The 26,624-nt window shown below is 55.2% G+C and overlaps 11 protein-coding genes across 11 annotated transcripts; 4 read left to right on the top strand and 7 right to left on the bottom strand.

The window, feature by feature from the left end:
- Positions 1-450: 450 nt before the first annotated feature.
- EsH8_VIII_000675 (uncharacterized protein) lies at positions 451-2,571 on the bottom strand (the record flags this gene model as incomplete). The annotated part of the gene is made up of 1 exon (XM_083269717.1): positions 451-2,571. One exon carries the CDS (start codon positions 2,569-2,571, stop codon positions 451-453), a length of 2,121 nt encoding a protein of 706 aa, XP_083129485.1.
- A 4,114-nt stretch (positions 2,572-6,685) lies between these two features.
- On the top strand, positions 6,686-7,409 carry EsH8_VIII_000674 (profilin; the record flags this gene model as incomplete). The annotated part of the gene is made up of 5 exons (XM_083269716.1): positions 6,686-6,698; positions 6,809-6,824; positions 6,903-6,987; positions 7,066-7,212; positions 7,275-7,409. The coding sequence occupies 5 exons, from the start codon at positions 6,686-6,688 to the stop codon at positions 7,407-7,409; spliced, it is 396 nt and encodes a 131-aa protein (XP_083129484.1).
- Positions 7,410-7,959: 550 nt separating this feature from the next.
- EsH8_VIII_000673 (Got1/Sft2-like family-domain-containing protein) lies at positions 7,960-8,686 on the bottom strand (the record flags this gene model as incomplete). Its single annotated transcript, XM_083269715.1, has 5 exons — positions 7,960-8,256; positions 8,330-8,345; positions 8,406-8,454; positions 8,536-8,562; positions 8,656-8,686. 5 exons carry the CDS (start codon positions 8,684-8,686, stop codon positions 7,960-7,962), a joined length of 420 nt encoding a protein of 139 aa, XP_083129483.1.
- A 1,256-nt stretch (positions 8,687-9,942) lies between these two features.
- On the bottom strand, positions 9,943-10,533 carry EsH8_VIII_000672 (YL1 nuclear protein C-terminal domain-containing protein; the record flags this gene model as incomplete). Its single annotated transcript, XM_083269714.1, has 1 exon — positions 9,943-10,533. The coding sequence occupies one exon, from the start codon at positions 10,531-10,533 to the stop codon at positions 9,943-9,945; it is 591 nt and encodes a 196-aa protein (XP_083129482.1).
- A 253-nt stretch (positions 10,534-10,786) lies between these two features.
- On the top strand, positions 10,787-11,231 carry EsH8_VIII_000671 (DASH complex subunit Dad4; the record flags this gene model as incomplete). Its single annotated transcript, XM_083269713.1, has 5 exons — positions 10,787-10,789; positions 10,852-10,908; positions 10,965-11,009; positions 11,068-11,152; positions 11,203-11,231. 5 exons carry the CDS (start codon positions 10,787-10,789, stop codon positions 11,229-11,231), a joined length of 219 nt encoding a protein of 72 aa, XP_083129481.1.
- Positions 11,232-11,814: 583 nt separating this feature from the next.
- On the top strand, positions 11,815-14,291 carry EsH8_VIII_000670 (actin-related protein ARP5; the record flags this gene model as incomplete). The annotated part of the gene is made up of 4 exons (XM_083269712.1): positions 11,815-11,998; positions 12,054-12,374; positions 12,427-14,150; positions 14,259-14,291. 4 exons carry the CDS (start codon positions 11,815-11,817, stop codon positions 14,289-14,291), a joined length of 2,262 nt encoding a protein of 753 aa, XP_083129480.1.
- Positions 14,292-15,024: 733 nt separating this feature from the next.
- On the bottom strand, positions 15,025-16,999 carry EsH8_VIII_000669 (uncharacterized protein; the record flags this gene model as incomplete). The annotated part of the gene is made up of 3 exons (XM_083269711.1): positions 15,025-15,477; positions 15,704-16,152; positions 16,924-16,999. 3 exons carry the CDS (start codon positions 16,997-16,999, stop codon positions 15,025-15,027), a joined length of 978 nt encoding a protein of 325 aa, XP_083129479.1.
- Positions 17,000-17,238: 239 nt separating this feature from the next.
- On the bottom strand, positions 17,239-18,242 carry EsH8_VIII_000668 (uncharacterized protein; the record flags this gene model as incomplete). The annotated part of the gene is made up of 2 exons (XM_083269710.1): positions 17,239-17,780; positions 18,053-18,242. The coding sequence occupies 2 exons, from the start codon at positions 18,240-18,242 to the stop codon at positions 17,239-17,241; spliced, it is 732 nt and encodes a 243-aa protein (XP_083129478.1).
- Positions 18,243-20,631: 2,389 nt separating this feature from the next.
- EsH8_VIII_000667 (metal-dependent hydrolase family protein) lies at positions 20,632-21,924 on the bottom strand (the record flags this gene model as incomplete). Its single annotated transcript, XM_083269709.1, has 1 exon — positions 20,632-21,924. The coding sequence occupies one exon, from the start codon at positions 21,922-21,924 to the stop codon at positions 20,632-20,634; it is 1,293 nt and encodes a 430-aa protein (XP_083129477.1).
- A 1,311-nt stretch (positions 21,925-23,235) lies between these two features.
- EsH8_VIII_000666 (4a-hydroxytetrahydrobiopterin dehydratase) lies at positions 23,236-23,937 on the top strand (the record flags this gene model as incomplete). The annotated part of the gene is made up of 3 exons (XM_083269708.1): positions 23,236-23,409; positions 23,556-23,618; positions 23,719-23,937. 3 exons carry the CDS (start codon positions 23,236-23,238, stop codon positions 23,935-23,937), a joined length of 456 nt encoding a protein of 151 aa, XP_083129476.1.
- Positions 23,938-24,465: 528 nt separating this feature from the next.
- Positions 24,466-25,607, bottom strand: EsH8_VIII_000665 (methylsterol monooxygenase; the record flags this gene model as incomplete). The annotated part of the gene is made up of 4 exons (XM_083269707.1): positions 24,466-25,119; positions 25,175-25,318; positions 25,384-25,495; positions 25,594-25,607. 4 exons carry the CDS (start codon positions 25,605-25,607, stop codon positions 24,466-24,468), a joined length of 924 nt encoding a protein of 307 aa, XP_083129475.1.
- Between the last annotated feature and the right edge of the window lie 1,017 nt (positions 25,608-26,624).

Here is a 26,624-nt window from a genome sequence, read left to right as displayed (position 1 = left end):
GTTGTATTAAGAAAAATGAGGTGAAAACCCCTCCCCATGGATCCTGCGTTTTGTTTGCCTGTCAAAAAAAAAAAGTTCGCTTGCAACGACAAGGCAATGAAACCCTCGCTTTTTTTTGCCGTCCGAAGACCACACTGCGCGCTCTACCAAAGTTGTGATAGATCCGAACAACTCATACACACAAGTACCACCTCCCCAAAACGTCGACTGCAAGCATAGTGATCAAAAGTGGTCCTCCAGAATAATAAGGGTTTGTTGGGGAAAAAACGGAGTAAAGTAACAGCAAAAGCGTGAGAATGTAGTTAAGTAACAAGGGTTGATTTTCAAAGTTGAAGGCGGCCAGGGCGCCATCGAGCGAGTGGACGAAGGGGAGAAAATAGAAGAAGTGTCCAAAAGTATAGTGGCGTGAGAAGGTGAGAATGTCATAATGTCATAGAGGAGTCGGCGTAATCATTCCCCCTCAACAATGATGCGTTCGCTCTTGCGGTTCTGCGCAATCTGCTGCTCAAACGTCTCTCCAGGGCTGATGAGCGTCGGCGTAGAGTTCTTGGTCGAGGACAGCCGCTCATTTTTGCCGACAATGATGGTCGTCACGGGACTCCTGATGCCCGGGCTACCACCGCGGATGGCCGTGGTCTTCAGGGGACGAAGCATCCGGCGCTGCTGCCGGGAGATGCTGATCTGCCGGGCGATGGAGATCTCTACCGCGGCGCGGAGGGCATCGTCAGGCTCCGACTCGTCGAAGGACGGCTTCGTCACGTGCGTGTGAATGGACGACACCGACGCGGGGGATTGGTCCTTCGCGCTGGGGGCGACGCTCGACGGGGCGGTGGAATTGGGCGGCGAAATCATCTGCCACGCAGGTTCGTAGATGGTCGGTTTCAGCTGTTCCGTCAGGTGGATCTCTTCGGATTCTTCGTCGCCGGTGGGCGAGTCGAGGGCGAGTCCGGACTGTTCAGGGCCAAAACCAACGTCGCGCGAGGTTTCCTGCAGATGCTGAGGCTCAAGCAGTACGGCCTTCCCCTCTCCGGCCACTGGATGCGGCTGTTCGGGTTGGAAGTTCGCCCTCTGCGGAGACGAAAGGAATGCGGGTGAGGTGTTCGAACGGTGGCGGGGCGACTGAGGAGGATTGTTCGCCGTCTCCGAGGGCGTCGCCGGGAATAGTGAAAGCGAGAAGGCTGGGGATTTGAGCGGCTGTGGTGATGTTGCTCTGCGGCCCCTCATGCGCTCCCTCTCCTCCTCTTGCTTCATGGCCTGATCGTTGATCGTTTTCAGCCTATCCAACGTCGCTTGTCGCCTGGCCAAGAGAGAAGAGGACCCTTGCGGTCCCGATGGCCCTGAGCCCGATCCTTGCGATCCTTGCTGGGGTCCCAACACGTTGCCAAACATGACGCTGTACCGCTCCATCTTGATGCTGGGAATCTCAACGTCCAAGAAGTTTCCAGACGGCTTGGGCGGCATCGCTGGTATGCCCATGGACACATGTACGGGTGCTGAGATGTCGGATTTCTTGACACTCCGGGTCGATCGCGTCGATGCCATCCTACCCAATAGTTTGGGGGGCTTGGAATCTTTCGGGCTTGACGGGGCCGGACCTGTCTGTGAGCGGATCATTGCCGGCTTGCTGCCCGCTGGCTTCCTTTCAGTGTTCCGTCTTCCCAAGTCACTGGCTTGGCTGTTCGTTGGTTGGCCTTCGAACTCTGCTCTGCTGGCTCCTGGATCTTGAAGGTTCATGGGCTGAGAGATGGCGACTGGCGATGAAGCAAGCCTTTTGCTTTTTGACCGCCCAAACAACTTCCACCTTCCCGACTTCTGCTTCGGCGCCGGCACAGGCTCGGGAACGTCCTGCGTTGGTTCTGGTGAGGCCCTGATCATGCTGGTGCTCATGCTGGACGCCTGCGGTTGCCATTCGTTTCTCGGGGCGGGTATCGGTATGAACTCGCGCGAAGCAGTGAAGTCTGGTGGGGGGTGTGTCGGGCTCCCTATCGCCATGCCTATCGCGATCGTTCCCATGTTGCTGTCCATGGAATCTGGTGTTTGTGTCCTGACCGTGAATGTACGCACCGGCGATAAGTCGTTTCTGAAGTCGCCAGGACTCTCTACTGGGGATGCTGGGTTGTCCCGTATTGGGATGTGATATGACTTGTAACCTCCACGCGCCGATGATTGAGGTCTTATGTACATATCATCCTTGGACATACGCCTATCAAAGGATCTGAAGCTGGTAGTACTGTAGTTATGAGGTGAAAGCCCTCCGCTGGTGCTGGGTCGCTCGGCCATGGTCGAAGATGCCTTGGAGCGAGGAGGTGTAGGTAACAGTCGATGGCGGTATGGGCTATGGGCTTCAACGACGGCAGCGGCGGCGGCGGAGGCGGCAGCGGCTTCTGAGGAGAAGGGCACGCCCTCGTTTTGAGAGGCGCTCGAGTCTTCCTTGGTCTGTTGGAAACTTGACACAAGACCCGGCGACCCCAGGACGGGGGACTCTGGGCCGTGCACCTGCGCGCCACCAGGGGCCCCTCCACCATCCCTCATGCTCTTCATAGATCTGGAACGGTTGACCAATTTGAACATGCTCCTCTAATGGTGCGTGGCAGGAGTTCACAATGCTAGCGCCTGGCCGATCCTTGTTGGCAGGGCTGGGAGTAAGGACTGCACTGGCTGCTCAGAACGTGGAGCGGGGTGTTCGGTTTCGAAAAAGGTGATGATGGAAAACGGTTGCAGAGCTAGTAGAATAGAACGACTGGAACGTTGTCTGCCACCAACTGCGGAAGCAGAGATGAGGGGGGAAAGAAATGACGGTAGAAAGGCAGAGAGGCTTGAACGAAGGACCGAGGACTCGACGAAAGTATTCCCCCAGGCCCATATGCAGAGAACAGGAGAAACCCAGACAGAGAGGGGGGGGGAGGGGGGCCACTCTAGACTTAACTCAACTTTGATATCATTCCCTTTGATTTCGCCTCCCGCCAGGACGACTCATAGCCCAGAAGTCCTCGTTTTCCACCCCCCCAGCACGCGACTCGCAACTTTGTCGCCTGTTTGAGATTGATAGGACGGATATTTTAGGGGGGGCTGATCAACACATGGATGGCGAACCCTCCCATCCTGTTCATGGGGTGGCCTGTGGATCAAGGGTCCCGGTTGTTTGTGAACGATAAGTCGCGTATCTTCTGCGGTCAAGTGGAGGTCTTGCGGTTTCGTGTGTCAGACTAGCGAGAACTGTAGGGAAGACGACGGCGAAGCATGATTAACGGAGGCGTCAGCTGCATGTCGACCGAGAGGCCCAGAAACTCCAGACAGTCTGATGTTGTGTTGGCACTGCCGTGCGCGCCCTCGGTTGGCTGGAAGCTGGGTGAATAGCCTCAAGTGGCCCTCTCCACAGAATGACGGTTTCACGGCAATGTCAGCCTGGGGCAGCTCATCAGAGAGCTCATCATAAGCAATTTGGCCCAAATTGACGACGCCCACATGCCTTGGTGTGCCCTTGCCGTATCGTGCCGTACCTTACCTCTAGAGGGAAAGGCGTTCGAGAAGGATGGAAGAAGAGGAGGGTCGCATCCGTGCCTGGTCTGCGGGATATCCTTGGAAGGTTGGGTTACCCCAGCCCGGGGGGACAAGCTTCAGGGTCGTTCCTTGTCAAGCCGCACGTCCTCTCGTCGTGTTGCGCCTTGACGCCAAAGCCTCGATGAAATCGATCCGCAGCGCTGGGGACCGCCACAGCTTTGCGACAACTGACCGTCTATGTCGGGCTGGGTCCATAACAAAATTGACTGCCGGGATCCGAATTACCTCTGGGTCCAACAAGTTCGGGACTGGCCCAGCCCCAAGTCGAGTCGTCAACTGTTGCCCGGGTTTGCCCAACGGCCAACAGTCTGAAAATTGCTTCATTTGAGGTTCAATCTTACAGTCGATGCAACCAGCGAATGAGAGTAACATAACGTTGCAGCCGCGGATCCTCTCCGCACCTCTGGCTGACAACGCCCTGCACACGCATGTCCCGATCCCCCACTCTGACATCAAACGGGTCTTTGGTTTTAAATGAAAGGGTGAGAGACATTGTTGCCCATCCGGCTTCCCACCAACCATGGTCCGCAATCAAGGAAATAACCTTCTCACGCAAGTTCTGCCTGCCCAGCGTGACGCCAGCGCCGGATGGTAATAAGACCAAATCTTGGTGATTCCATGGCAGATTATCCCACCGCTTGTTGGACCCATCATCTCGCATATTCGCCTCTTGTTGGTGTCGGGGATGGGAACGGGCATGATGCCCATTGCGTCCCGTCATACAACCATGCAATAACACGGCAGAGACATTGCAACCGGCCTGCAGCTCCTTCGAAACCCTCTCAGGTTGCGCGACTCTAGGAACCAGTCGATGCCGTGGCTCATTAAGCCCGGGCTAGGATGTCATCGTGCAGGCGAGTTAGGGACGACGCGCCCCCCCTGGTGGCTCGTATGCGACCCGATGTTCCAAGCTGGCATCTTGTCAATCCTAAAAAAGTACACAAAAGTACACCCGAATGCGCGGTATTAAATGGCGTCGTATTGAAACAGCGTTCCCAGGGCACGATGCGCTATCGTTAGGCATCGCCGAATATTGGGTGGGTTGTTTTAGGACGTGTTCGTGTTTTGCTGTGTGTGCTGCAACGCCTAGGCCTTGGCGCCGACAAGCGCTTTCCAGTTCTCTCGGTCCATCATAGACCCATAGTCAGATCATGTTCTGGCCCCTGAAATGACATCACTGAATCACTGTGCATCGAGGAAGTTTGTGCGACAAGGCTGGCCAGGTTTTGAGGCATTCAGGAGCTGAGGGGTGCTGAGGGGTGAGGTAAGGCTGCCGAGCGATGGGGTTTCGACAGTCTCGTCTGGGGTCGACAGCCGACTGATCGTCTCAAGATTGCAAATCCACCGTATCTGAAGTGGACAAAGCGCGGTAGAGGGTTCTGTAATGGTTGGTGAGGGAAAACCCCGACGTTCCAGTCGCTTGACGGTACAGTTTACCATAGTGTCAATGCCGCCCCTGACAGAACCGTGACCAGACACGCCCTTGCACAGGGTAACAACACCCCCCGTCGCCATCAGAAGACCAGCGACTTAGAGTGAAAATAAAAAGCCTACCGGTTTGATGAACAAAAGGCCTTGTCCCGAAGGTTCATCTGAAGTAGTGTAGCATCTCGAATCCTTCTCGCTTTGACCGTTGATGTGGTAATGTCCGTTGCCGAGTTGTTGCAATATTTATTAGGCCGGATTGGTTAGCTGCTTGTTGACACGACTGAGTCTTTGCGCCTCCTTCCAGATGCCGCTATGCACCCTGCTTTCTTCAGTCGCAGGGTAAGCGACTTGGCCGTGTAAGACAAGGAACCGGAGGATGTTGATGAGACTACAAGATTACCGGGGCGACTGATTAAAGTCTGAACCAGCAGCGGGTCAACCGTAATGTACTAGTAGTTTGTACTTCAAAACGACGATCTGTTGACAGTGTAACATCCCGAGAGAGACTTGTGCGGGAGTAACTCTAGATGGATGACTCATCCAGTCAATCGAGCACGCATGTGGTGAGCGTCCATCTGATGAAGGAGAGGCTCGGTCCCTCGGGAGGCTTGCTGCAGCCTAGAACCCGGCATTGCGGGTATTCAGAAGTCCAATGTCCTGATAGGTTGAGTTGGAGACTAAACGGGACCAAGCTGGACAAACGGGAACATCCCATCAGTGTTTATCACAAGCGGACCTCCGTTGTCGGTCATTCGGGCTCTCTGAGTGTTAACTTTTGCAGGCTCCGCGCAGCTACACCTATTCCTGATTGGGAGTTGAGTTCAAGCAGTTGCAAGTGGCTCGAGAATCTGCCGGCAGGCTTGGCAAGGCCGGCTGCTGGAAGACGGGACTGTCGTGGCTGAGGTTAAGATGCATGTGGCGCGTGTTGAGGCGGTCTTGTTGAAGCACCAAAAAGAAGGAATTGTAGTGTGTACTGTGCATCGGCCAAGGTCTCGCACAGTCGATCCCATCATCACGTGATATGACCGAGGCTTTGGCGGGGCAGCTAGCTACCGGGAGTTGGACGACGGCCTTTCCTTGCTGCCGGACGCTAAAACCATAGCAACTGTGGGAAGGTAAGGTACTGGCCCCAACCAAAGGCGTGATGGGAAGGCCCGGCTGATCATGGAGACTGAGCTACTTTTTTTGGGGTGGATTGACGGGAAAACAGGACAGTGACAGACAATGCATTGGGGGCTGCGTTGGCTTTCGAGCCTTGCAATCATCAAAGTTGAAGAAAAATGGTGAGATGTCCAGATAAGGCACAGTGACCCGGTATCCAGCTGCATGACACTCATGGATTTTGGACAAAGCAAAGATGCCGGGAGTGGAAGCAACGAGAAACACAGGTACTCGCCTAGTTGCCAATAACGCTGAAGAAAGTACCCCGCACCGCCTGGTTTGCACCAGCAACGACCTCTCAGCAGTTTGCGCGGTACCCCGCCCCGCTGGACCTAAAAATTGGTGCTCCTCTGAGAGGGGCACGTCAGGCAGGAAGAGGAACAAGAAACATCAACAGTCACAAACCGAATTCCCCCCCATATTCCACACCGCGTCAAAGCTTGGGCTCTACACACCCACCCCTTCGACAGAAGCTTCTTGTCTCTTTCTGTATTTACCTCAGCGAGCTGCAGTCTATTCCTCTCCTCCTTTCACAATGTCGTGGCAAGGTAAGCTCATCACCGCCCTCTGCCGATGTGGCGGTGGCAGCTCCAAGAGAGAGGCCATCTCCGAGAAAACCCCCACCTTGAGAGCCAGAGAGCTAACCATCTCACCGCAGCTTATGTTGACACCAGGTAGCCTTGCACCAGTTATTCCCACGGCTTTCCCTTCGCGAGGGCTGTGAGTTACACACGACTGACATGAGTTTGCAGCCTGGTTGGCACCGGCCACATTGACAAGGCCGCCATTATCAGCATCGCTGGCGACAGCACGTGGGCGTCGACCACCGGTTTCACGGTACGCCGAGCCGCATCCAAGCCCCTGCCAACGCCTCTATGTTTACATGGTGCTGACTGTTTTCTTTGCGTCTTGTAGCTCTCCCCCACCGAGATGAAGGTCATCGCCGACATTGTTACCGGAAACGAGACCGTCAAGGGCAAGGCCTTCGCCGATGGTCTCTTCATCGCCGGCGACAGATTCGTCATGGCCCGTGCCGAAGACGGCGCCATCTATGCACGAAAGGTTGGCGCATACTGTTTGCACTCTGCACCACCTAGAAAAGTGGCTGACACAAGATTGTACAGGGAAGGGACGGCATTGCCATCGCCAAGTCCAACCAGGCGATCCTCCTTGGCCACCACACCGAGGCCCAGCAGGCTGGCAACGCCACGACGGCAGTGCAGAAGCTGGCAGACTACCTCATCAGTCTCCAGTACTAGGCGGCGAGCGTGGATCGGCACAAGGCAGGAAGGGACTGTTTCTCGAGGCGCCCCTGGAGTTACTGTGTGCGAGGCAGGCTGGACATCTCGCTCCCACACCCGAGGATTTGATATATGAATCGACGAACACTAGAGTAGCAAGAGTCACCAATGGCGGAATCTTTGCTTAGGCGCGGCCACGTCCAAAAGAGACAGACACTGCAAACCATGTGTGCGCTCCCAGGCTTTCTCAAGCAGCTCATATCGTTTGAAGGACGATGGCTGTTAAACCAAGTGCTTTCGTACAGTCATTATCTTCCGGTCTGGCCCATATGCCTTCCCCATGAGGTCCTTTCTTTGCCCAGCTTCTCAAGTACATCACTGCACATAGTACATGCCCTGCCAAAACTCGTGAATCAATCTGCGCCGTTGTGGTATACAATCCGTCTATACGCTGTTTCCCATCCAGAGAGCATTAGCCGAAGCGTCCGAAGCTGTTGGCGAAGCTCAATATAGTCCTCTAATACGCCATGGGCCTTATAAACCCAGCCGTGGTAACGACGCCTGACTTTTACACGGGGAGCTCGGCATTTCGCCGGCCGACTCCAGACCGGTCAACCGCTGCTCCGATGTACGGCCCGATGACGGGAATATTCCGCGCAAACGCGGCGATGGTGCCGAGAAAGTCGCCAAACAAAACCATGATACCATAGAGCTCAACGCAGAAGCCGATCAGGGGCCACCTCAGCAGAATCAGAGCAAGACCTGCAAAGAAGGCCGCTGTTCCCTTGGCCTTTTGTTTCCGTGCGAAGAACAGGAGTGTCTTTTGGGGTCCGATTATTATCGTCAGGCCGATCAGGAATAGGATCTAGAAGCGCGCGCCGCCAACGGTTAGCCCTCGTTTTCGTTCCGAGGTGTTTGTCGTTTCAAGGGGTTCGTACGTTTCCCATGGCAAGCCTACAGAGACCGGTCAGCTTCGCTGTCGCAAAGTAGAGCGACTATATGGATAAGACTTACATGGCACGATCAAAAAACAGCATCACTCCGCCGATGAGGAAAAAGCCTCCTGGTAAAGCGCAACACCGGCATCAGCCCCGAGTCCCTTCTGCTCTCTATGCGCCAGAACTTTGGCAAGGCGCAAACCTACCTCCGGAGCAAAAAATCACTCCAATTTCTGCAAAACGTGTTAGCGAGAATCCCTTGGGAGCAACGGGGCTCTGACGACAACTGGGTGCCGTTGGCGTAGAGCTCTCCAGCGCAAACGTACTTTGGGTGTCGGACATCCACATCGACGCCATCTTGAAATGGTTTATAGTTAACTTCGACCGGTTCGAATTATAGGGGGTGAGTACGGGAGGGGGTTCGATGAGGCGTCGTCGAGGTATTCGGTTATCTGCTCGTCTTCGAAACTCGACGCGGTAGTAAGGGTTGAGTTGGTGAGTAGGATACGCCGGTCTGATAGCTTATTGTTGGGCGGGCAGGCTCTAATTTTTGGTTAAACAAAGAACAGATCACCAGGGGAAGGCACCGATTACTGGCACGCGAGCAGGGGTCTTTGGTGCTGTGCTACTGCTGCTGCCGCGCCGTCACGGATCTCTTTGCGCGGGTATAAAGCCACTAAAAAAGAACGGCCCGCATATCAACCAATAAGGTGGAGTCCCGGATTTTCCCAGAGATGGATTTAACCCACGCTCAACTAGAAAAATTTGAGACAGGCACTGTTCCTCCATCCTCAACCTTACCTTTGTGTTTTACTTCCAATGGAGCTTCCGGCAACATCCCCATTATGGCTCACCAGCTGACACGGTTTCTATTGGTGTCAATCTGCACTGAAATTGTGCCTTTGCTCGGCGCTTGTCCATACACGGACGGCGAACTGATGTTGGCTCTGCTTTGACATGCAGATTGACAATATCGGATCTTCACACTTGACTCTTGACGAAAACGTCACTGGATACCTGCAACTTCTCTTCTGTGCTCGCAGGGGCATACCCGGGGGGGCATACCCGGGGGGCCATCGTGCCTCACGTCTTGCAGTCTAAAACTAGACGAGTTGGACGGCTATCATGGCAGGCTTTGGCTGGTTTAGGCAGCCGACACTGTGCCACACACTGCCAATTGTCGTTGAAGCCAATCCAATCTCAATCCCCAACGGTAAGTGACGCAATAAACTGCTTTGCAGTCTGCCGCGGCGGTCGTAGCTTCAAGCTATGGCAACTGAGTATCGTCTCCCATACGTTCTCGGTAATCAGTCGATTCACAGGCGGAGAACAACCGTTGATCACGATTAAGCCGGAGTGTCATCTAGCACCCTATGCTGAAAGGCGTAGGGCTGTATAGTTGAGATTTGACTTTGTTGGTCGTACATATTCTCAACCCATAGCTAGCTTCTCATAAGAAATACAATTTGAGACGTTCCCATACGCATGCTTATCCCCTTTCCCCGTTGACTCCGAACCTCAGTAGCCTTTGATGTGATCCCGAAACGCCTTGGCTGTGAAGCTACAGCATTGTAGCACTTGTAACCCCGATAAGGTAGAATATACAAGATCGATCATTTGAGGACGGTATGCGCGCCGCGAGCTTCCAGATACTGCTCCGCCGCGCCCTGTGGTAGGTTCCGAATCAACCCGAACACCTCCTTGTTGTTATACCGCAGCCGCGTCTTCGGGTCAACGTACGGCGCCGGCAGGCCTGTGATGTCGCAGTACCGCTTCCCGTGCGCCAGCGACGGCGCCGACTCAATGTTGGTGTATGTAACACTGGGGACTGAACTGCCGTTGGGTCGTAGGCTCTTCTCGAGGACCAGCTTCGACAGGCTGCGCGAGGCTTGCGCCAAGTTGGGCGGCAGGCCACTGCTCGTGTTGGCGGGCGTCGAAGTGCCGCTCGTCGAGAGACCGTCGTCACCTTGCTGGCCAGCCGCCGGGGTAGCTGCGGCACTGGCATCCTCCTGTTGCGGGGTCGCCATGGCAGAGGCCTCACGGCGGGAGGCGTCGCCGAGGATAGTCTTGATGTTCTTGTTGCGACGCTGGTTGGGGCGCCAGGACGGGTTGCGGAAGCTCTTGTGGATGGAGTGGATGTCGAGCTCGTCAAGGAGCGCCTGGTGAGCCAGCTGCGCCTCTGTCGCTTCTTTCGGGGCCGCCATGTTGTTAGTTCGGTGGTATCGTAGATGTAAGGGTTCTCAAGAAGGACTTAGTGACGCTGACGACCGGATTGAGGACGAATGGGTGATCCCGCACATTGATTGAAGCAGTAGCAGGGGAGCTTATTCTGCCGTGATTTACCGCCTATCGGTGTGTTCGGTGTGGTAGGTCCCGCGCTGGCTTTCGTGGGGTACCTCATTCAATCAACTGGAAGTAAACAAACGCACCGCAACCGCAACCGCAGACCTTTACAAGATGGTATGAAGGCGCATCTTCGCGTACAACATGTTTAAAAAAAATCTTTCTAATATCGAGTATAGGAGAGCCCTCATGAACATCAGCAGAACCTGCTGCTTTCTCGCATCATTACCAATGTGGTACGACTTCCCCTCCGAAAACAACACCCAAACATCGTAACTTACACGTCCCACAGGAGAAACTCAATGAGGCCGTCATGGTCATGAACAAGTCTCTGCAGGTATTAACTCCCTCTCCAAGTATCTGATCGGGGCGTAACTGATGTTATATTCCCTTAGGATATTAACATCCAGAATATGAATGTTGAGCTCGTCGCTCAAATGTTCAAGAACTACCAGTCCAACGTCCTATTCCACCTCGAGGGTGAGTTCACTGCCATCGTGGATTCCTAGCAATCGTTAACATCAAAATAGCAACGGACAACTTGAAGCCGCCTTCCTGATTCACATCGGCTGATCATATGTATGGTGGACACGGATGAGCAATGAGACAAGATTGATGAAAACAATTCGGCCGCAGTTCAGATGTGGTAGAGCAGATACCCCAATGAGAGGCCAGCATTTGTGTGTTTGGCTACAAACATAGGAAGACTTGCGTCCATGACCTCGAAAACATGAAATTTATTTAAATGCAAAATACTGGTATTAAAATTCACAGGTCATATTGGTGATCTTCAGTTACTGTGATCGTGACAGTGACAGCATATGGAAAGATGATGTAAAGGCAATTACAGTAGGAGCTGCGTCAAGGTCGCACAGCTGTGCTACAACACTAAACGCATAGCACTGTCAGGGCCCACTAAATATTACAGCCTCGCAGCCTCGCAAGACGGCGCATCGCAACTTCAACAACTGTAATCGAACAGGCGCATTGAACGTGGCGCACGTGACGCAATCGCCCTGAGATAACATTTTACAAAGCCGCCGACCTGACGCGTTCGACCTTGAATCGATCAACGCTGCTCGTCAACCCAATATGGTCCGTCGCACCGCGACATCCTAGAACCGATCACGAACCACGTCGCGATGGCGCCCTCAGCAACGGGCGAGTTGCCCCCTCTGCCTGCGCCTCCCGAGAGAACCTACCCGACTGCAAAGATCTTCCCTGTGAAGGAGGCGAAGTTTGAGAAGCCGATTCCGGTGCAACATGATGGAAGGGAGAAGGCATTGGCACAGGCTGCCGGAGGTGCAGCTATCGTCATTGACAATGGTAAGCCTTCAGGGACCTGAGGTGTTCCGAGCCATTCCCTAGCTAACCATCGCAGGATCTTCGGCTGTTCGCGCAGGATGGTCCTTCGAGGAGACCCCGAGATTGAATATCCCACCGATCATGTCCAAATACCGCGACCGAAAAGCCGGAAAGACATACTCCTTCGCTGGCAGCGACTGCTATGCCGATACGACTGCGAGGAGCCATATTCGATATGCGCATGAGCAGGGGACGGGTATAGTCAGCAATTGGGACGCCATGGAGCATGTTCTTGACTATATCTTCCTAAAGCTTGGCTTGAATGGCGATGATGCGTCCATAGACTTGCCCATCGTCATGACCGAGGCAGTGGCTAACATGCCTTATTCTCGGAAATGTAAGCTGGCCCTTAAATTATTCCGAAAGGCGATGTACCTAACATTCGATAGCCATGACGGAAATTGTCTTCGAATGCTATGGCGCGCCGTCATTGGCATACGGTATCGACTCGCTCTTCTCATACAGACACAACAAGGGAAACACAGGATTGGTAGTCTCGTCGTCCTACACATCCACCCACGTAATACCCGTCTATAACCACAAGGCGATGCTCAGTCAAGCTACAAGACTGAATTGGGGAGGCTGGCATGCGGCAGAGTACCTTCTGAGGCTGATTCGGTTGAAATACCCCGCCTTTACTGGGAAGCTTAACGTGTCGCAGGCTGAACATATGCTTCGCGATCACGCCTACGTTTCAACAGACTACGACAATGAGCTGCGGGGCTACCTGGACTGGACTGGTCTCGAAGACCGAGATATTGTCATGCAGTATCCCTTTACGGAAGAGGTCATTGTCCAGAAGACCGAAGAGGAGCTAGCTCGCATCGCCGAGCGAAAGAAGGAGAGTGGCAGACGACTACAAGAACAAGCCGCGAAGATGCGCCTGGAGAAGTTGATGCGTAAGGAAAACGAGCTCGAGCAGTACAAGAAACTTCAGGTCAAGCTGGAACAGCAGACCAACAAGAAGGAGGTCAGGCGGCTGTTGGACAGCAACGATCTCAAGGACGAGGCGGCCCTGGAAAGGGCCATTTCAACCTTGGAGAAGGCGGTCAAGAAGGCACGTACGAAGGACGTTGGTGGCGATCCCGCGGAGGAGCAGCAAGAGCCGGTTTTCGATCTCCTCGACGTGCCAGACGAGGACCTTGACGACGCCGGTATCAAGGCAAAGCGCCAGCAGAAGCTTATGAAATCCAACTACGACGCGCGAGCCCGCGCCAAGGCCGAGAAGGAGGCTGAGAAGGCCCGCATCGAGGAGGAGAAGCGTCTCGACGAAGAGCGTCGCGAGAACGACCTGGAAGGCTGGCTCGAGGAGAAGCGCCAGGCCCGCGACCTCACACTCCAGAAGATGAAGGAGCGCGAACGCCTCAAGCAGGATCTCGGTAACCGCAAGTCGCTCGCCTCACAGATCCGTATGAAGAGCATCGCGAACCTTGCCTCGGATGCCCCGACTAAGAAGCGCCGCCGCGGCGGTGACGATGATACATTTGGCGCCAATGACGATGATTGGGGCGTGTACCGCCAGATCACTGTCGGCGAAAACAGTGACGACGAACAGGAAGAGGAAGACCTCAGCGCGAACCTCAAGATCTATGAGGAGGACCTCCTCCGCTACGACCCGGACTTCACGTATGAGAACACCTACGAGGCCCAGACGGACTGGTCCAAGTCGATGCTGCACGCCTTTGCCCGCGGCCCCCGCCCCTTCGACGCAGGGTCTCAGGCCGAGCTGAACCAGATTCACCTCAACGTCGAGCGCATCCGCGTGCCCGAGGTCGTCTTTCAACCTTCCATCGCCGGTGTCGACCAGGGAGGCATCGTCGAGATTTTGGGAGACATCCTGAACCAGCGCCTCGGCGCCGTACCCAACCGCTCCGACTTTTTGAAAGACGTCTTCCTCACGGGCGGCAATACTCTGTTTCAGGGCTTCGACGAGCGTCTCCGCCAGGGGCTGACGCCGCTGCTCCCCGCCGACTCGCCTCTCGCCATCCGTCGCGCCCAGGATGCCCTCCTCGACGCTTGGAAGGGCGCTGCCGGCTGGGCGGGCTCCTCCGCATGGAAGGCCGCCACCATCACTCGGGAAGAGTACCAGGAGAAGGGCTCGGAGTATATCAAGGTGAATCATACCCCCATCCACAACAGTCATGGCCTGATTTGCATTCCCATCCTCTCCTTTCCCCTTTTGATTTTCTCCGCAAGCTAACCTTCTTTCCCCGTCTCACAGGAACACGACCTTGGCAACACTTCGTATGTATGATTAGTCAAACTAGGTGCTTCGCAAGCAGCAGCGCAGGGTTCAAGGGCAGGAAACTTTCCGCGGGGAAGCGGTGGGCATGCGATGCTGGGTTATCATTTTCAACAGTTTGTCACAATAAAACGGAAGAGCATGAAGGAAAACACCGTGGTCCCTCCCTCTACCATCATCGGCTGAAGTGATCTGGGGCACCCATACATGGCCTCATTCCTGTGATGACTTCTGAACCAAAAAGAAAGAAAAGGGGGGAAACGAGGGTGAGGCAGCAAGATCATTCGGTGTTACTGAGCGCCCAACATTCACGACACGATAATGCAACAGAGTTTGTGCAGTGACTACCTGCGATGGGAATCAGGTCGTGCCAAGGTCCCAGCCAACGTGTTGGAAGCTGCCTAACGTGACTCTATTCTCTTCTCGATAACCATCACTTGGGACCTGGATGATACAAATGACAATGCTCAAAACACAGCCGCCGAGCGGTTTCCATCTGGTCCTCAAATCCTTAACTTGGCACGCACGCTCTCGTGCCAACATCGCAGCCACAGCCCACTCCGCCCTTTTGATGAAAAACTCAAGCCCGCGGGCATCGCAACAAAAACACCTGTACAGGTGGGTAGAAGAAGCCATGCCGTTAACGCCTGTCCACTAGTAATATCTTGACAAACCATTGTACCGCAACGCCCGCGACGAAAACCATGAGATTGAAATGCAAAACACCCCTATTCCCGAGGCGCATTCACATAGAAGCAGTCGGGGCCGGGAGGCCATCCGACAGCTGCGTGTCAATCTCGTCGCTCTCTCGTCGCGTCTCATCCTTGACTTGCTCAGGCTGGAAGCTTTTGTTTGTGAACTGTTGTCGCTCAGCGAGCTGCTCCTGAGCGGCAAGGCCGGCGACTGCCTGTGCAACGGCCTCGAGAGGGCCAGCACCTGGATTGCTAGGCGCGGCCTCTGGACCGCTCATGGGGGCCGCAGGAGGCGGCAACGGAGGCTGCTGAAGATTGACGTTGGGAGGGGGCTGGGGAATCTCGCCCTGGACATCCATCAATCGCGACTGAAGATGGATCACGTATTCGCGCAGCGCGTAATTCTCCGATTGCATCGCCTTGTATTGCTGCTCCATCTCCATGTAGTCTCTTACTTGCTGCTCAAGCTTCTTGATATAACCTTCTTTTCGCTGACGGAAAGCTCTCTAAAAGATGTCAGGTTAGCTCGGGTTCCGTAACAAGTTGCTACAGTCTTTATGGAATGGACGCGCCGGATGCAGCTGGCTTGGCTAAAGCGCTTGATCACTCGGGTAGAGTGACGGCCCACGACGCGCCGTAAGCACCACCACAGCCTTTTGCGACATGCGCCGTGCAATCGCACACCCGCTAATCCGGCGCATCCCGCGTTTTGTTTCATCGTGAACATCGTACCTGAGCAGCTCGGTTCTGCGCGGCGCGCTTCGACTGCGACAATTCGCGCTTGGCTTTGCGACCCTCAGCGCCATCGTCCAGCTCCATGGCTGTCGGGTCAGAATGGACCGGAGGAGCAGTGGATGGACCAGCGGCTGTCGGTGGAGGTGCGATTTGCTGCGGTTGAGCGGGTACGCCAGCGGGCATCATATTAACAGCTGGCGCGTGTGTGGTTCGAGCTCGAAGATCAGGGTGGATGTGGGCTTCGGAGTCTGCGTGATTGTTGACTATCGGCGGCAGAACGTCAGTGGGTGGCGATGTCGTGCCGTTGCTATAGCCATGAGCAGGCGGCGCGCTCGGTGGGTTGGAAGCTTGAGGACGAGCTCCGCGAGATGAGGCCGTCGCGTTGTCTGACGAGTTGGGCGTGGTGTGCTTGCTCAGTAGCTCAAGCTGCGCTCGCAAATGGGCGTCTGCGGAGAGCACATATCATGTCAGCAAGGAATGTATAAGCTTGGGTTGACGCCAAGACTTGTCAAAAACAGATGGTTGAGAATCAGTGGGAATTGGGGACGGTCTGGCTTGAAATAAACCGACGGATTGCAGCTCGATGGAGGTTCGGGAAGATGAGAGCCCTCGGAGGTAGCAGGGGTGTGAAGGAGTTGGGAGATGCGCCGCGCGTGAGATGATGGGGAGGTGTAAGAAACGACTGGACGCCAGCCGCTAAAGCCGTAGCTCAGTCTTCGTATTGTTTCCACCTTTGCCCCAAATGTTTTTGCGCAAACAAAGATGGGAACAGTATAGCTCAGACAGCTGCTAGCTTGCAGAAGTCGCAAGTGATGGGAGGGAAGTCTGGGGGAGGGGGTAGTGATTACATATCACCGATGGTGAGAGGGAACACGGCCTCTTCTGGTATGTAGCAGGTATTGAAGATTGCAACGTAGTTTAAGTGAAAGAGGGTTCCGTCTCAGGCTGAGTACATGAGATCCGAATAAGGTACAATGTAGGAGTAGTGAATGAAGGATGAGGTAAGGCGGAAAGCTAGGGCAGCTTCTGGGACTGGAGGATGGGGTGAGAAAGAAAGAGGGTGACGGCGGAGAGGGATAGGTACGGGATCGACGGAATGGCCAGAACCCTCGCTGGTCGGTCGGGACAGCAAATTGGCGGGAAGGGCAGGATGGGAGATGAGAATGGGGATCAGGAAGCAGAGAAAGGAGAAACGAGAAAGACGAAGCGCTACTCACCTGTGTTAGTGGTGGTATTCGCAGAGGGCGAGGACGAAGCGCTCTGCATCTTCAAGCTCCGGTTCTGACTCAGCATGAAGTGGACGGAGGATTGATTACTACAGGCACCCGACAGAACTTATAAAGAGGGCCCGGACGATGAGACTGGATGAGACGGAGGACCGATGCGGCAGTTCAGCGAAATGTTTAGGTAATCGCCTGCGACCTTAGCGCGTCGTAGAGGAGGGGAACCTGACGAGGGTGTGGGTAATCTGTACGCGGTAACGTAAGGTGAGGCAAGGTATCCGTAGGTACTTGTTCCGGTGAGGTAAGGACCTAGGTCAGGTCGCGTAGCTTGGACCTCTTTTTCTCCTGATCCGCGGCAGCTTGCAATATGCGTTTGGTCTTGTCTTTGTCTTGTCCCTCTTCCCCAGGTGTGGCCAGGTGTGAGAGGAGCTTTGGTGATTGGGGTGAGTTGGAAGGGCGGGTTGACGCGTTTGTGCCGTGTCGTCCTGTTTGATTGCTGCCAGTCCTGTCCTGTCCACGATTTGTGATGGATGGAACTGATGCTTCTTTTCGCGAGGGAAAAAAAATTGGAGTGGCTGGGAATGAAGGATTGGTTGGCTGGTTGATTGATTGGGAAGAAGAGGAGGGACGCGACGAGGAAGAATCTCGGTAGGGCGGATGGATGTAGCTTGTTGCTTGTCGGGAGGAGAAGGGTACTTTGGTGTGTACCTGCCCGAGCTTGTGAGGTACTTCTGCTCCCCGACCCGGTGCACCTTGTGACGCGAGACGAGGAAGGCGACCGAAGGGGATTCCTCCCGGGGCCGACGGGTCAAGCAACACAAAGCCAGGCATGGAGAATTGGGCGAAAGATGCTATTCCATAAGCATTTCACTATTAGTCTGCAAGCTGATGTTTGATTTGGCCAGTCGACCAGAGTTAAGGCCCTTCCTTCTACTAGCAATACGGCTGTGGTCGACAGGAGTCGTCAAGCTCTGACCCGACAGGAAGCACTTCTTACTCCCATGCGCGTTTGCTGTCAAGCTGAGGTACGAATAGAGAGAAGCTTGGTTCTTGCCTCGCGCCTTTGATTCTTTCTTCTATACATACGGCAAGAAAGATCCCAAGGAAAGGACGAAAGACGTACTGTTTTTCAGCTCCCTGTTTGGGGCCTTCTTGTTGAACAGCCTCTCCGATCGCGTGTTTGCCTGCATCTTTTCCCACGGCAACTTCGAGAGGTATACGGATACATTGACTGGACTGCACAGCACTGCGCAGACGTGCTCAGAGCTGAAAGCAGCTGCGCTCGTACCGCGGCCGCGGCCGCCGATATACATGTGGTGTCGCCTGCGCCTCTCCCTTGACTGTCGGAGAAGCTGCTGTGTCAGGCAGCACGACTCGACCACGTGATTACTGCTGTTTCAATCGGGCAGGCAGGCACGCTATCCCCAAGTCCAGTCACTTGCTAAGTAGGTATCGAAGTCCCTGCTGGGTGGGCAAAGAAAGGTGCGCCAGTGCCGTCCTAATTTGTCTGTTAACAATTACAATGCCCGGAGGGTTTGTACCTCCCCAGCCGTACTCATGAAATCGTGGGTTTACACTATCGCCGCGTGGTGATGACCGGGACAGTCAGCAAATATTTGTCAGCCATGGGAGCGGGGTGGCTTTACTGGGTTCGGTGGATACCTCAGGGGGAAGGTGACGGCGTCGGGACGGGAGTCCATCCATTTGGCAGAGAAAACAATTAAGCGGGACAATTACCTCATCCAAGTAGTCTCCACAGGGACCAACCCGACACTCCCAATCACACAATGACGAGACAAACTGGGAGGCAAGGCGACGCGACGGACATTGCGAAAGGGCCGACAACAGCAGGGCGACACGGCGCCTTAGGGTTCTGTGCCGAAGGGCTCCGTAACCGGGCAGGGAGAAAGGCAACCATGCAAAGATGGTGTCCATATCCTGCGATAAGCCCCAGACAGTACCCTTTCCTCGAGGTGCCTTGTGTACGTTATTCCCGCATGTCGCATGTTGGTTCTGTAGGGCGGCCTGGCAGCATCCTTGGATTCGCCCACCCATTTACCGACACCTCACCGAGACTAGTTTGGGCACACCCAATCCCATCAGCGCGAGGTACCCGGTGGCTTGCGTCTGTCTCGCTACCCTGGCGTCAAGAAATCCCTCTGCCCTCAACACCTGCCTTGACTGGAAGGCAGGACGGGGACGGGCTCTCTGCGGCCAGCAAGCACCGCGACTCCCGGCGTTTGACTTACATAAGCCCAGGGCTTGGCGCGTCTAGCATGCACATGTGCTGCATCCATCCTTTTGGCGGGGTCTGTGCATGTTCTGGAAAGACAACACACTTGCTCGGACACATATTGGCCAATGGGATGTTATTGGTGAGATCATGCGATGGCGCCGACAACCGCGCTCATGTGTCGGGTGCTCTTCTAAATGCAATGGACCAGCTTTCGTCGGCATGCTGAAGCCGCCTTCCAATGATCTATGCTCATTGTGTTTTACGATGCTTTGCATTCAGGGGTTTACCGTTGCGATGCTGTGGAGATGACGGCTTTGCCGAGCCAACATGATCACCGAACTCGCATAGCAGATAGAGAGACTACAGCCCAACCGAATAATTGATACCTTCTGGAGGGAGCCTTCACTCAAAGGCCACCTCAATGGGAAATGGCAGCTGGGTCCTTCCACCGACGAGCAGTTTCCATCTGCCTTTACGTCTCCGGCCTTCGTCGACACCCTTGCCTACCTGGATTCGCTTCTGGCGTCCTATTGACCAGCCATACAACACCCCCCAGCATCACACCTATGCCCCCAGTTACTGTGCGGCTACTCCGGTTCGCCAGCGATATGCTTGCGATATCAGTGCCTGAATATGGTCGGTTGACCTTTTTGGACCACCTTGGTTCAGAGTTGCCATGCCCGAGAAGCACCGCGTCCAAGAGCCAAGACAAGAAAGAGCTCGGCAAAATAGCATTGCCCGCAATCGCCACTCAAACTCCGAAGATGCTTTTACACTTTGGACCCCGACTCCCGGCGATCAACGCAGTTGTAATAGCCATTATATCCATGTTCACGGGACACGTAAGCAGACGTCTGCTGTGTGCCCCTGAAGATATCCTGGGTTGAAAGAGCTGCTTGCACCGGAACAACCCAGTGCGTACCTACCCCCTCGAGGAGGGGCACATCGAAGCAAAGCTAACAATGCCCATGCCTGTTACTGACAGCTCGCTAATGCATCAATAGGGCCATTCCAGCACCCATCTGCGTCGTGCACAGTCAGCATCGCGGCAACCTGGCTTCCCCCCGCTCCAGAACTTCACCGGGCGACAACCTAGTTCGACTGTGACACTGCGATTGCCGAGGCCTGAGAAGTGGTGGGCCACTGGTGGCAGTGTAACATTAACAGGAGTTCCGCCAACCAATCTCTCGAATGGTCGAGCTGCGTCAAGCCACAAAAGATACATCGAGATGTCCCTAGGTAACCATCAAGGGGGCTTCATGGAGCACATGGCGCGAGAGGGTGGCAGAACGTCTCAGTTGGTTGCAGAGAAGCCTGTCGCTGACTGATGGTACGCGGAGTACCGCAATGGCGAGAAACGAGTATTCATTCTCTATTCGACAGCAGGTTTACAGCTCCTTCAGCACTAATGTTTCCCAACCAGCGACCCAGTCTACGTACACGTCAGATAACGACCAGCTAGAGTTTCAGGGGGACTTGAACAGGGCACCCCCTTTCCAGACGTGGGTGATGTTCTCCTTTTTCGTCAGAATGGCGATGTCGTCGAGAGGGTTGCTCGCGATAGCGATCAGGTCCGCATCGTAGCCCTCCTTGATTTGTCCGCTGAGAGGTGCCATCCCACCAAGGACCTCGGGACCGTTGGCGGTGCCCGCTTCGATGGCCTGCAGCGGTGTCATACCGTTCTTCACTGCCCAATATAGCTCTGTGGCATTGTTTCCGTGTGCCAGGGCATTATTGCGGTCGCTACTGACAGTGTCCGTGCCGAGTGCAATCTTGACACCCCTCTTGATAGCCAGGCGGTAAGAGTCCGCGGCCTTCTGTACAAGCTTCTCAACCTTGCGTGCCAGAGGGGGTGGCAGCTTTGATGTATCCTTGCCAAGGGTTGTGACAATGTGATGAGTAGGCACAAAGATAGCACCTTTCTCGAGCATAACGTCGGCGACCTCGTCGTCGAGGTACATGCCGTGTTCGATGCTTTTAACACCGGCCCTGAGGGCGGCCATGATGCCCGCCTTTCCGATGGCGTGGGCAGCAACAGAGCGACGGGTGCGGCCGGCCTCGTCGACTATGGCCTTGAGCTCCTCGTCCGAGAACTGCCTGTCCTCCGGATCGTCCAGTAAACTAAGGACGCCACCGCTGGAGCAGACCTTGATACAGCGCGCTCCTCGGCGGACCAATAGCCTCACGGCTCTGGTGCAGTCATCCGGACCGTCGGCGATGGAGCAGGGACCACCGCACTTTGCAAAGTCCAGCACAGTGCCAATGGGCAGGGTGTGCTGATCGCCGTGTCCTCCGCTGATGGACATGGCAGCGATGGATGAGTACACATTGGGCCCCACGAGACGTCCCTGCTCGATCCCGGGGACCAGATCGCCGGCGTAGCCGCCAAGCTCACGAACAGACGTATAACCCGCCAGCAACGTCGCCTCGAGGTCTTCGACACTGATGGCGCCAACAAGGGCATTGGATCCCGGCAGGACGTTGAACAGGCCAGTGCTAAATGTTGACGCCACATCGAGGCCGAGATAGTGAACGTGCACATCCCAAAGGCCAGGCATGAGGACCGGAACGTGGACCGGCTTGACTGAGCGGTAGTTTTTCGGCAGCTTGTTATGCTTGCCGACGAAGGTGATTATGCCATTCTCGACGGCGACAGCGGCGTCCTTGAACGGGTCGCCGCGGCCCGGGATGAGGAGGTCGGCCACGATGACCGTGACGGCCGGCTCCACGGCCGGCTCCCATTCCTTGGGAGAGGACATCGTACGATCTTGGCTGCTGCTCGAAGCAGCGGCTTTGAGAGGATGTGCAGCTGCAGTTGTTATCTCCGCCTCGGAAGGCCGGTATGGAACACGCATGCTGAGCAGCTCGCCTGGGGTTTCACTGTTGTGGAGGGGGTTCGCAAATACACGCAAATTCCCGTCGATTCAATTTGCCGGACGGCGATTACACGCCGCCTTTGCTTCAGTTCGAATCTTTTGAATGGTCAGAATATATTTCGAATGAACTTAGAATAGATTAGGCGCGATTTGAATCATGCGTCGTCGAGGAACTGCCTTCCGGTGGTCATCATATCGGAGGTTCCTTGTCATAGCTCGAAGCGCGGGGTATGCGTACCATCCCGGCACTTTGGATTCTACCAACCTCCCTCCCCGATAAGCGGGAAGAAGGATTCCTCCTCGCCAAAAACAAGTCCCAGAGCTGCTCAATGGCATGTTTGTTGGCAAGGGGGCGGCATGGTCAGTACATGACCTTCCGAAACTAGATAAGTAAGCGCCTCTCCCCCTGATATCAATGTGGGAACAAAGCTTCATCCTCTAAGTCGCCAAGCTCGAGAGCTTTCCCAAGGACCTGATACGGTCTGCCGTAATCGGCCATTGAATGCCGGGGATCATGGCTTTGTGGGGTCTTCAAGCATCAATTGACATATTCTTTCTGCCGTGATTTAAATCACAGGAAACGGTTCAGATGGCAGTCGTTGAATCTGCGGACAGCACCCGAGTTGCGGACGTGGGGCTGCTTCTTCCATTGAAGTTCCCTCCGTCTCTGCCGAGACATGCTCGTCTTAAACCTGCGGTCAGCTCCGATTACACGTTTGCGCCTAGGTCATATACCACCAAATATCACTAGCGTTGTGATATGATCTTACTTAGGATATTAAACTTGCAGATCCACGCATAAGTGTACGATTGCTTAGTTTGTGATTCGAGGTCACAAGTGAGTGAGTTCGTCTCCATCACCAAACACCCCCCCACTTGAGCTCGGCCACGAGCAGTGGCGACAGGGGTGTACACCCCTAGCACCCTAGCACCACATCTCCCAAAACCACACCTCTCGGTGTGCGGCTCTCATCGTCTCCAGTAGCTTGCTGTACGTAACTTACATCACCTCTCACAACCACCAAAACCCCTCTCACATCGCCGCGGCGGAAAATGACCACGCCCTTCATCCTGCGAAGGCTAGCTCACCAAACGACGCGCCCCTTCACCGCGCCCTCCCGACTCCTGAAAGCAACGCTGCCGGCCTCATCGCCCCGATACATTAGCCATCGTCACCACCACCACCCAAGGACAATGTCGACGACCACCTCGGGAACGCAGCTGCAGGCCCGTTTCTCGCAGGGCTCCGACGAGGCATCCCTGTCATCGTCGCTGCAGACGCTCCTGGGCCAGGGCCGGTGGGCGCTCGTCAACGATGGCGAGGCCGTCGAGCGGAGCTTCAAGTTCAAGAACTTTGCAAAGACGTGGGTGCGTTTCCCCGTCTCACCCTCATGGCATCTATTCACGAACCCTTCGTTTCTTTTTCTGCCTTTATTTTTGAAACATCGAAACACCGTGTGTATCCGGGGGCGTCGGTACAGCGCATGCTGACAATGGTGCGCCCCGAAAAACAGGACTTCATGACCGCCGTCAGCCTGCAGTGTAAAACTCACAACCACCACCCCGAGTGGTCAAACGTACGTCCCCATCCCTCCCGGGGTCTCACCCAGAAGCTCATCTCCCCTCCTCTCCCCCAATATGTTCGCGTCGACGGAGAGATTCCAACATGTGTAACAGGTCTACAACACAACCTTCATCCGCTGGACGACGCACAGCCCCAAGGGCCTGTCGGACAAGGACCTCAAGCTCGCCTTGATCTGCGACGCGCTCGCCAAGGACTTTGGCGAGGTCGAGGCGCCCCCGGCTTCCGAGGGAGAGGCCGTCAGCTGTGGCATCAGGGGCTTGGCCGACAAGGCTGCGGGGACGGCGGGAGACTGCTGCGTGCCGAAGAAGTGAAGCCGGGCCCGGGGGTCCGGGGAGGCATGCCGGGCGACAATCGGGGCCCGCCGGTCGATATCCAACGGAGCCGTGCGCTTCTATCAGCCGTCAGCACGGCCGGATCTGGGACCGCGTGTAGTAAAACCTGTAAATCATCACTCTCAATCTTGGGACAAGTTGAAGCATGAACGAGAGTTGTGCGATAATTAAGTAATCTACTACAATGCCAAATTCTGGGTGGCTTTCCCAATATATACGACAAGAATTTCGCGCCAGTGTTTTTGCACAACCGTCAATACCTCATCAAACGCCGCTCCAATGATAATTACGTGACTCTGATGGCCTCGAGTTGGGCCGTGTCGTTCGCTTCCTTGCGGGTTCATTCCTGCCGCTTCTATACATCGTATCATAAGACACCCCAACCGGTATCCAGGACGCGCTCGACCACTCTTAACAAGTCCGCCGTTCTCTATCCGCGCATCCAAGGCCGGGCCTTGGCGATATCCAGGTGGCGCCTTGCGACTCCCCACCGGACTTCTATCCCATTTACTGGGCCTTCTGAGCCTTGATGGCCTTGAGCTTCTTCTCGCGACGGGCCCTGTGGGCCTCGAGGCCGGCCTCGGTATCGAGGCAGTAGTCCCACCAGCGGAAGCTGGAGGCGTAGTTGCCGATGAACTTCTCATGGTGGAGATCGTGGTGGTCAGCACCGGCCCAGAAGGGCAGGAAGTGGCGCAAGCTCCAGGGGAAGTCGTAGCCGCTGTGTGCGTCGATGGCCTGGAAGAGACGGAGGACGATCCAGGAGTACATGGTCAGGAGGTGGAGGTCGCCGGTGAGGGTGACCCAGAAGATGGGCGAGCCGACGATACCGATACCGAGAAGCATGACCTCGATGGGCGAGGCGTACTCAGCGGCAAGACCGAAGGGGGCGGAGTAGTAGTGGTGAAGCTTGTGGATGGCCTTGTAGAGGGGGCCGTAATGCAGAGCGCGGTGGAACCAGTAGTGCCAAGTATCCTCCATGACGAAGAAGATGCCGATTTGCATGGCCATCTTCCAGAGAGGCGGGAAGGGGACACCGTACTGCATGCCGCACCATGTGGCAAGGGGGTGGAAGAGCCAGATCTGGGGCAATTCGACGGTGAAATGGCTGATGAGAACGACTACTGCGCAGTCCCATTGCTCCTTGAGTGTCGGCATTTTTTGCTTTTCACAGGGTTAGTGGAAAGTGTGTTGACTCTGGCGACGCGATGGAGCTTACGGGTTGGATCTTGTACTTGTGGAACCAGGGGATGAGGTCGCAAATGATAAAGGGCAAACTGCGACCGAAGTAGACGGTTTCGTGCATGACGAAGCTCATGATACCGGTAGCGAGGGTGTCATTCTGCATCCAAAGATACCAGGCCTGAGTGAGAGCATGTGTTAGTCGCATCGGAAAAGGGGGGAACGAGCGGGAGAATGTTGACATACAGCCCAGAGGCGCTCGAAATAGTTCAGCTGAACATTGTACTTGGAGACCTCCTCAAAGACGCTGAAGTAGGGCTGGGTGTGGTTGAAGGCCGTGTTGATAACGGTTGAGTTCCTGTTTCAAACAACGACAAACATGTCAGTAACTGGTGCTTTGAGGTCCGGCTCAAATAAGGGGCGCCGAAGATCGCGGCGGAATCGGGGCGAACTCACACAAAAGCGGCCATAATGGCGGGGAGCGCAGGTTTGCGACTTGAGGTGTAGAAGGCGCACAATTACAAGCAGATGCCAAAAATGAAGATGTGACGGGGAAGCCAAAGATGGCGAGGAAGAGGAGATGAAAAGAAGTCGGTCACCCTTCAACAATGCGCCAGGGGATGTTCAGCGGTGATGGGGTAGAAAAAAAGACAGCGAGCGGCAAGGTAAAGGGTCCAGGACCGGGTCTTGTTGAGGTTTTATCCATAGATCATTTCGGTTGACGGGGAAAGGAAATGGCAGCAGAAAGCAGAAAAATACCTTAGCTTGGGACTTGTGCTATGAAAACGCCCCTGTGCAACGCTGGCGTGGGGATGGGTTTCCTCCGTCACAAGCCAATGGCAGGTTGCGCCTGGACATCAGCCCATGCGCATCGTGGGTCCTTCCGTCTTCCGTGGTGGGCTTTGGCCAGTAAGAAGCAAGCGTGCCCCTGGCAACTGGGTCGGGCGGTGTGCGGGCTTTCGGGAGGCAAAAGGGTGTGCCAAGTGTACCAATGGTGCCAACCACTGGCGTGGAGGGGACGCCGACAAGTGCGCGGTGCATGGAACAAGGGACAAAGCTCCTTTTTGCTTCTAGCTGCTGGACGCACGTTGTTGGCCGTGGCGGCAGCTTAATCCATTGCCAGGTCAAATGTCATGACTGAGATGCAGAATTCATGGCTAAACAATTACTCGGGGGGGGAGGGCGGCAGCATCTACATACTAAGGGAACCAAGCATAAGGATACCGCCCCCCGTGACGGACATGGCAAGGAGGCCGATATCTAGATCGCCCTATCTTATCGCCCTGCATGAAGCACCTCGCACCTCAGCTTTTTCGCTGCTCGCTCCCTCCCATGTTGGGTTAGGTGAGCCTTTCGCCATCTCCCATGCCTACGGGTACGTACCTTCTCGCAATCCGAATACGAACATGGAGGGGCGCGCGTTGCACGGTCGCACATCCAGCTCTGGCTGAGTCTTAACGCTACCTACTACCCGTCTGCCACCAGTG

The sequence above is a fragment of the Colletotrichum jinshuiense genome, chromosome 8 (assembly GCF_051148585.1).
Source record: "Colletotrichum jinshuiense chromosome 8, complete sequence".
In the NCBI taxonomy this organism is placed as follows: Eukaryota; Fungi; Ascomycota; class Sordariomycetes; order Glomerellales; family Glomerellaceae; genus Colletotrichum; species Colletotrichum jinshuiense.
This window is presented reverse-complemented; position numbering and strand designations above follow the sequence as displayed.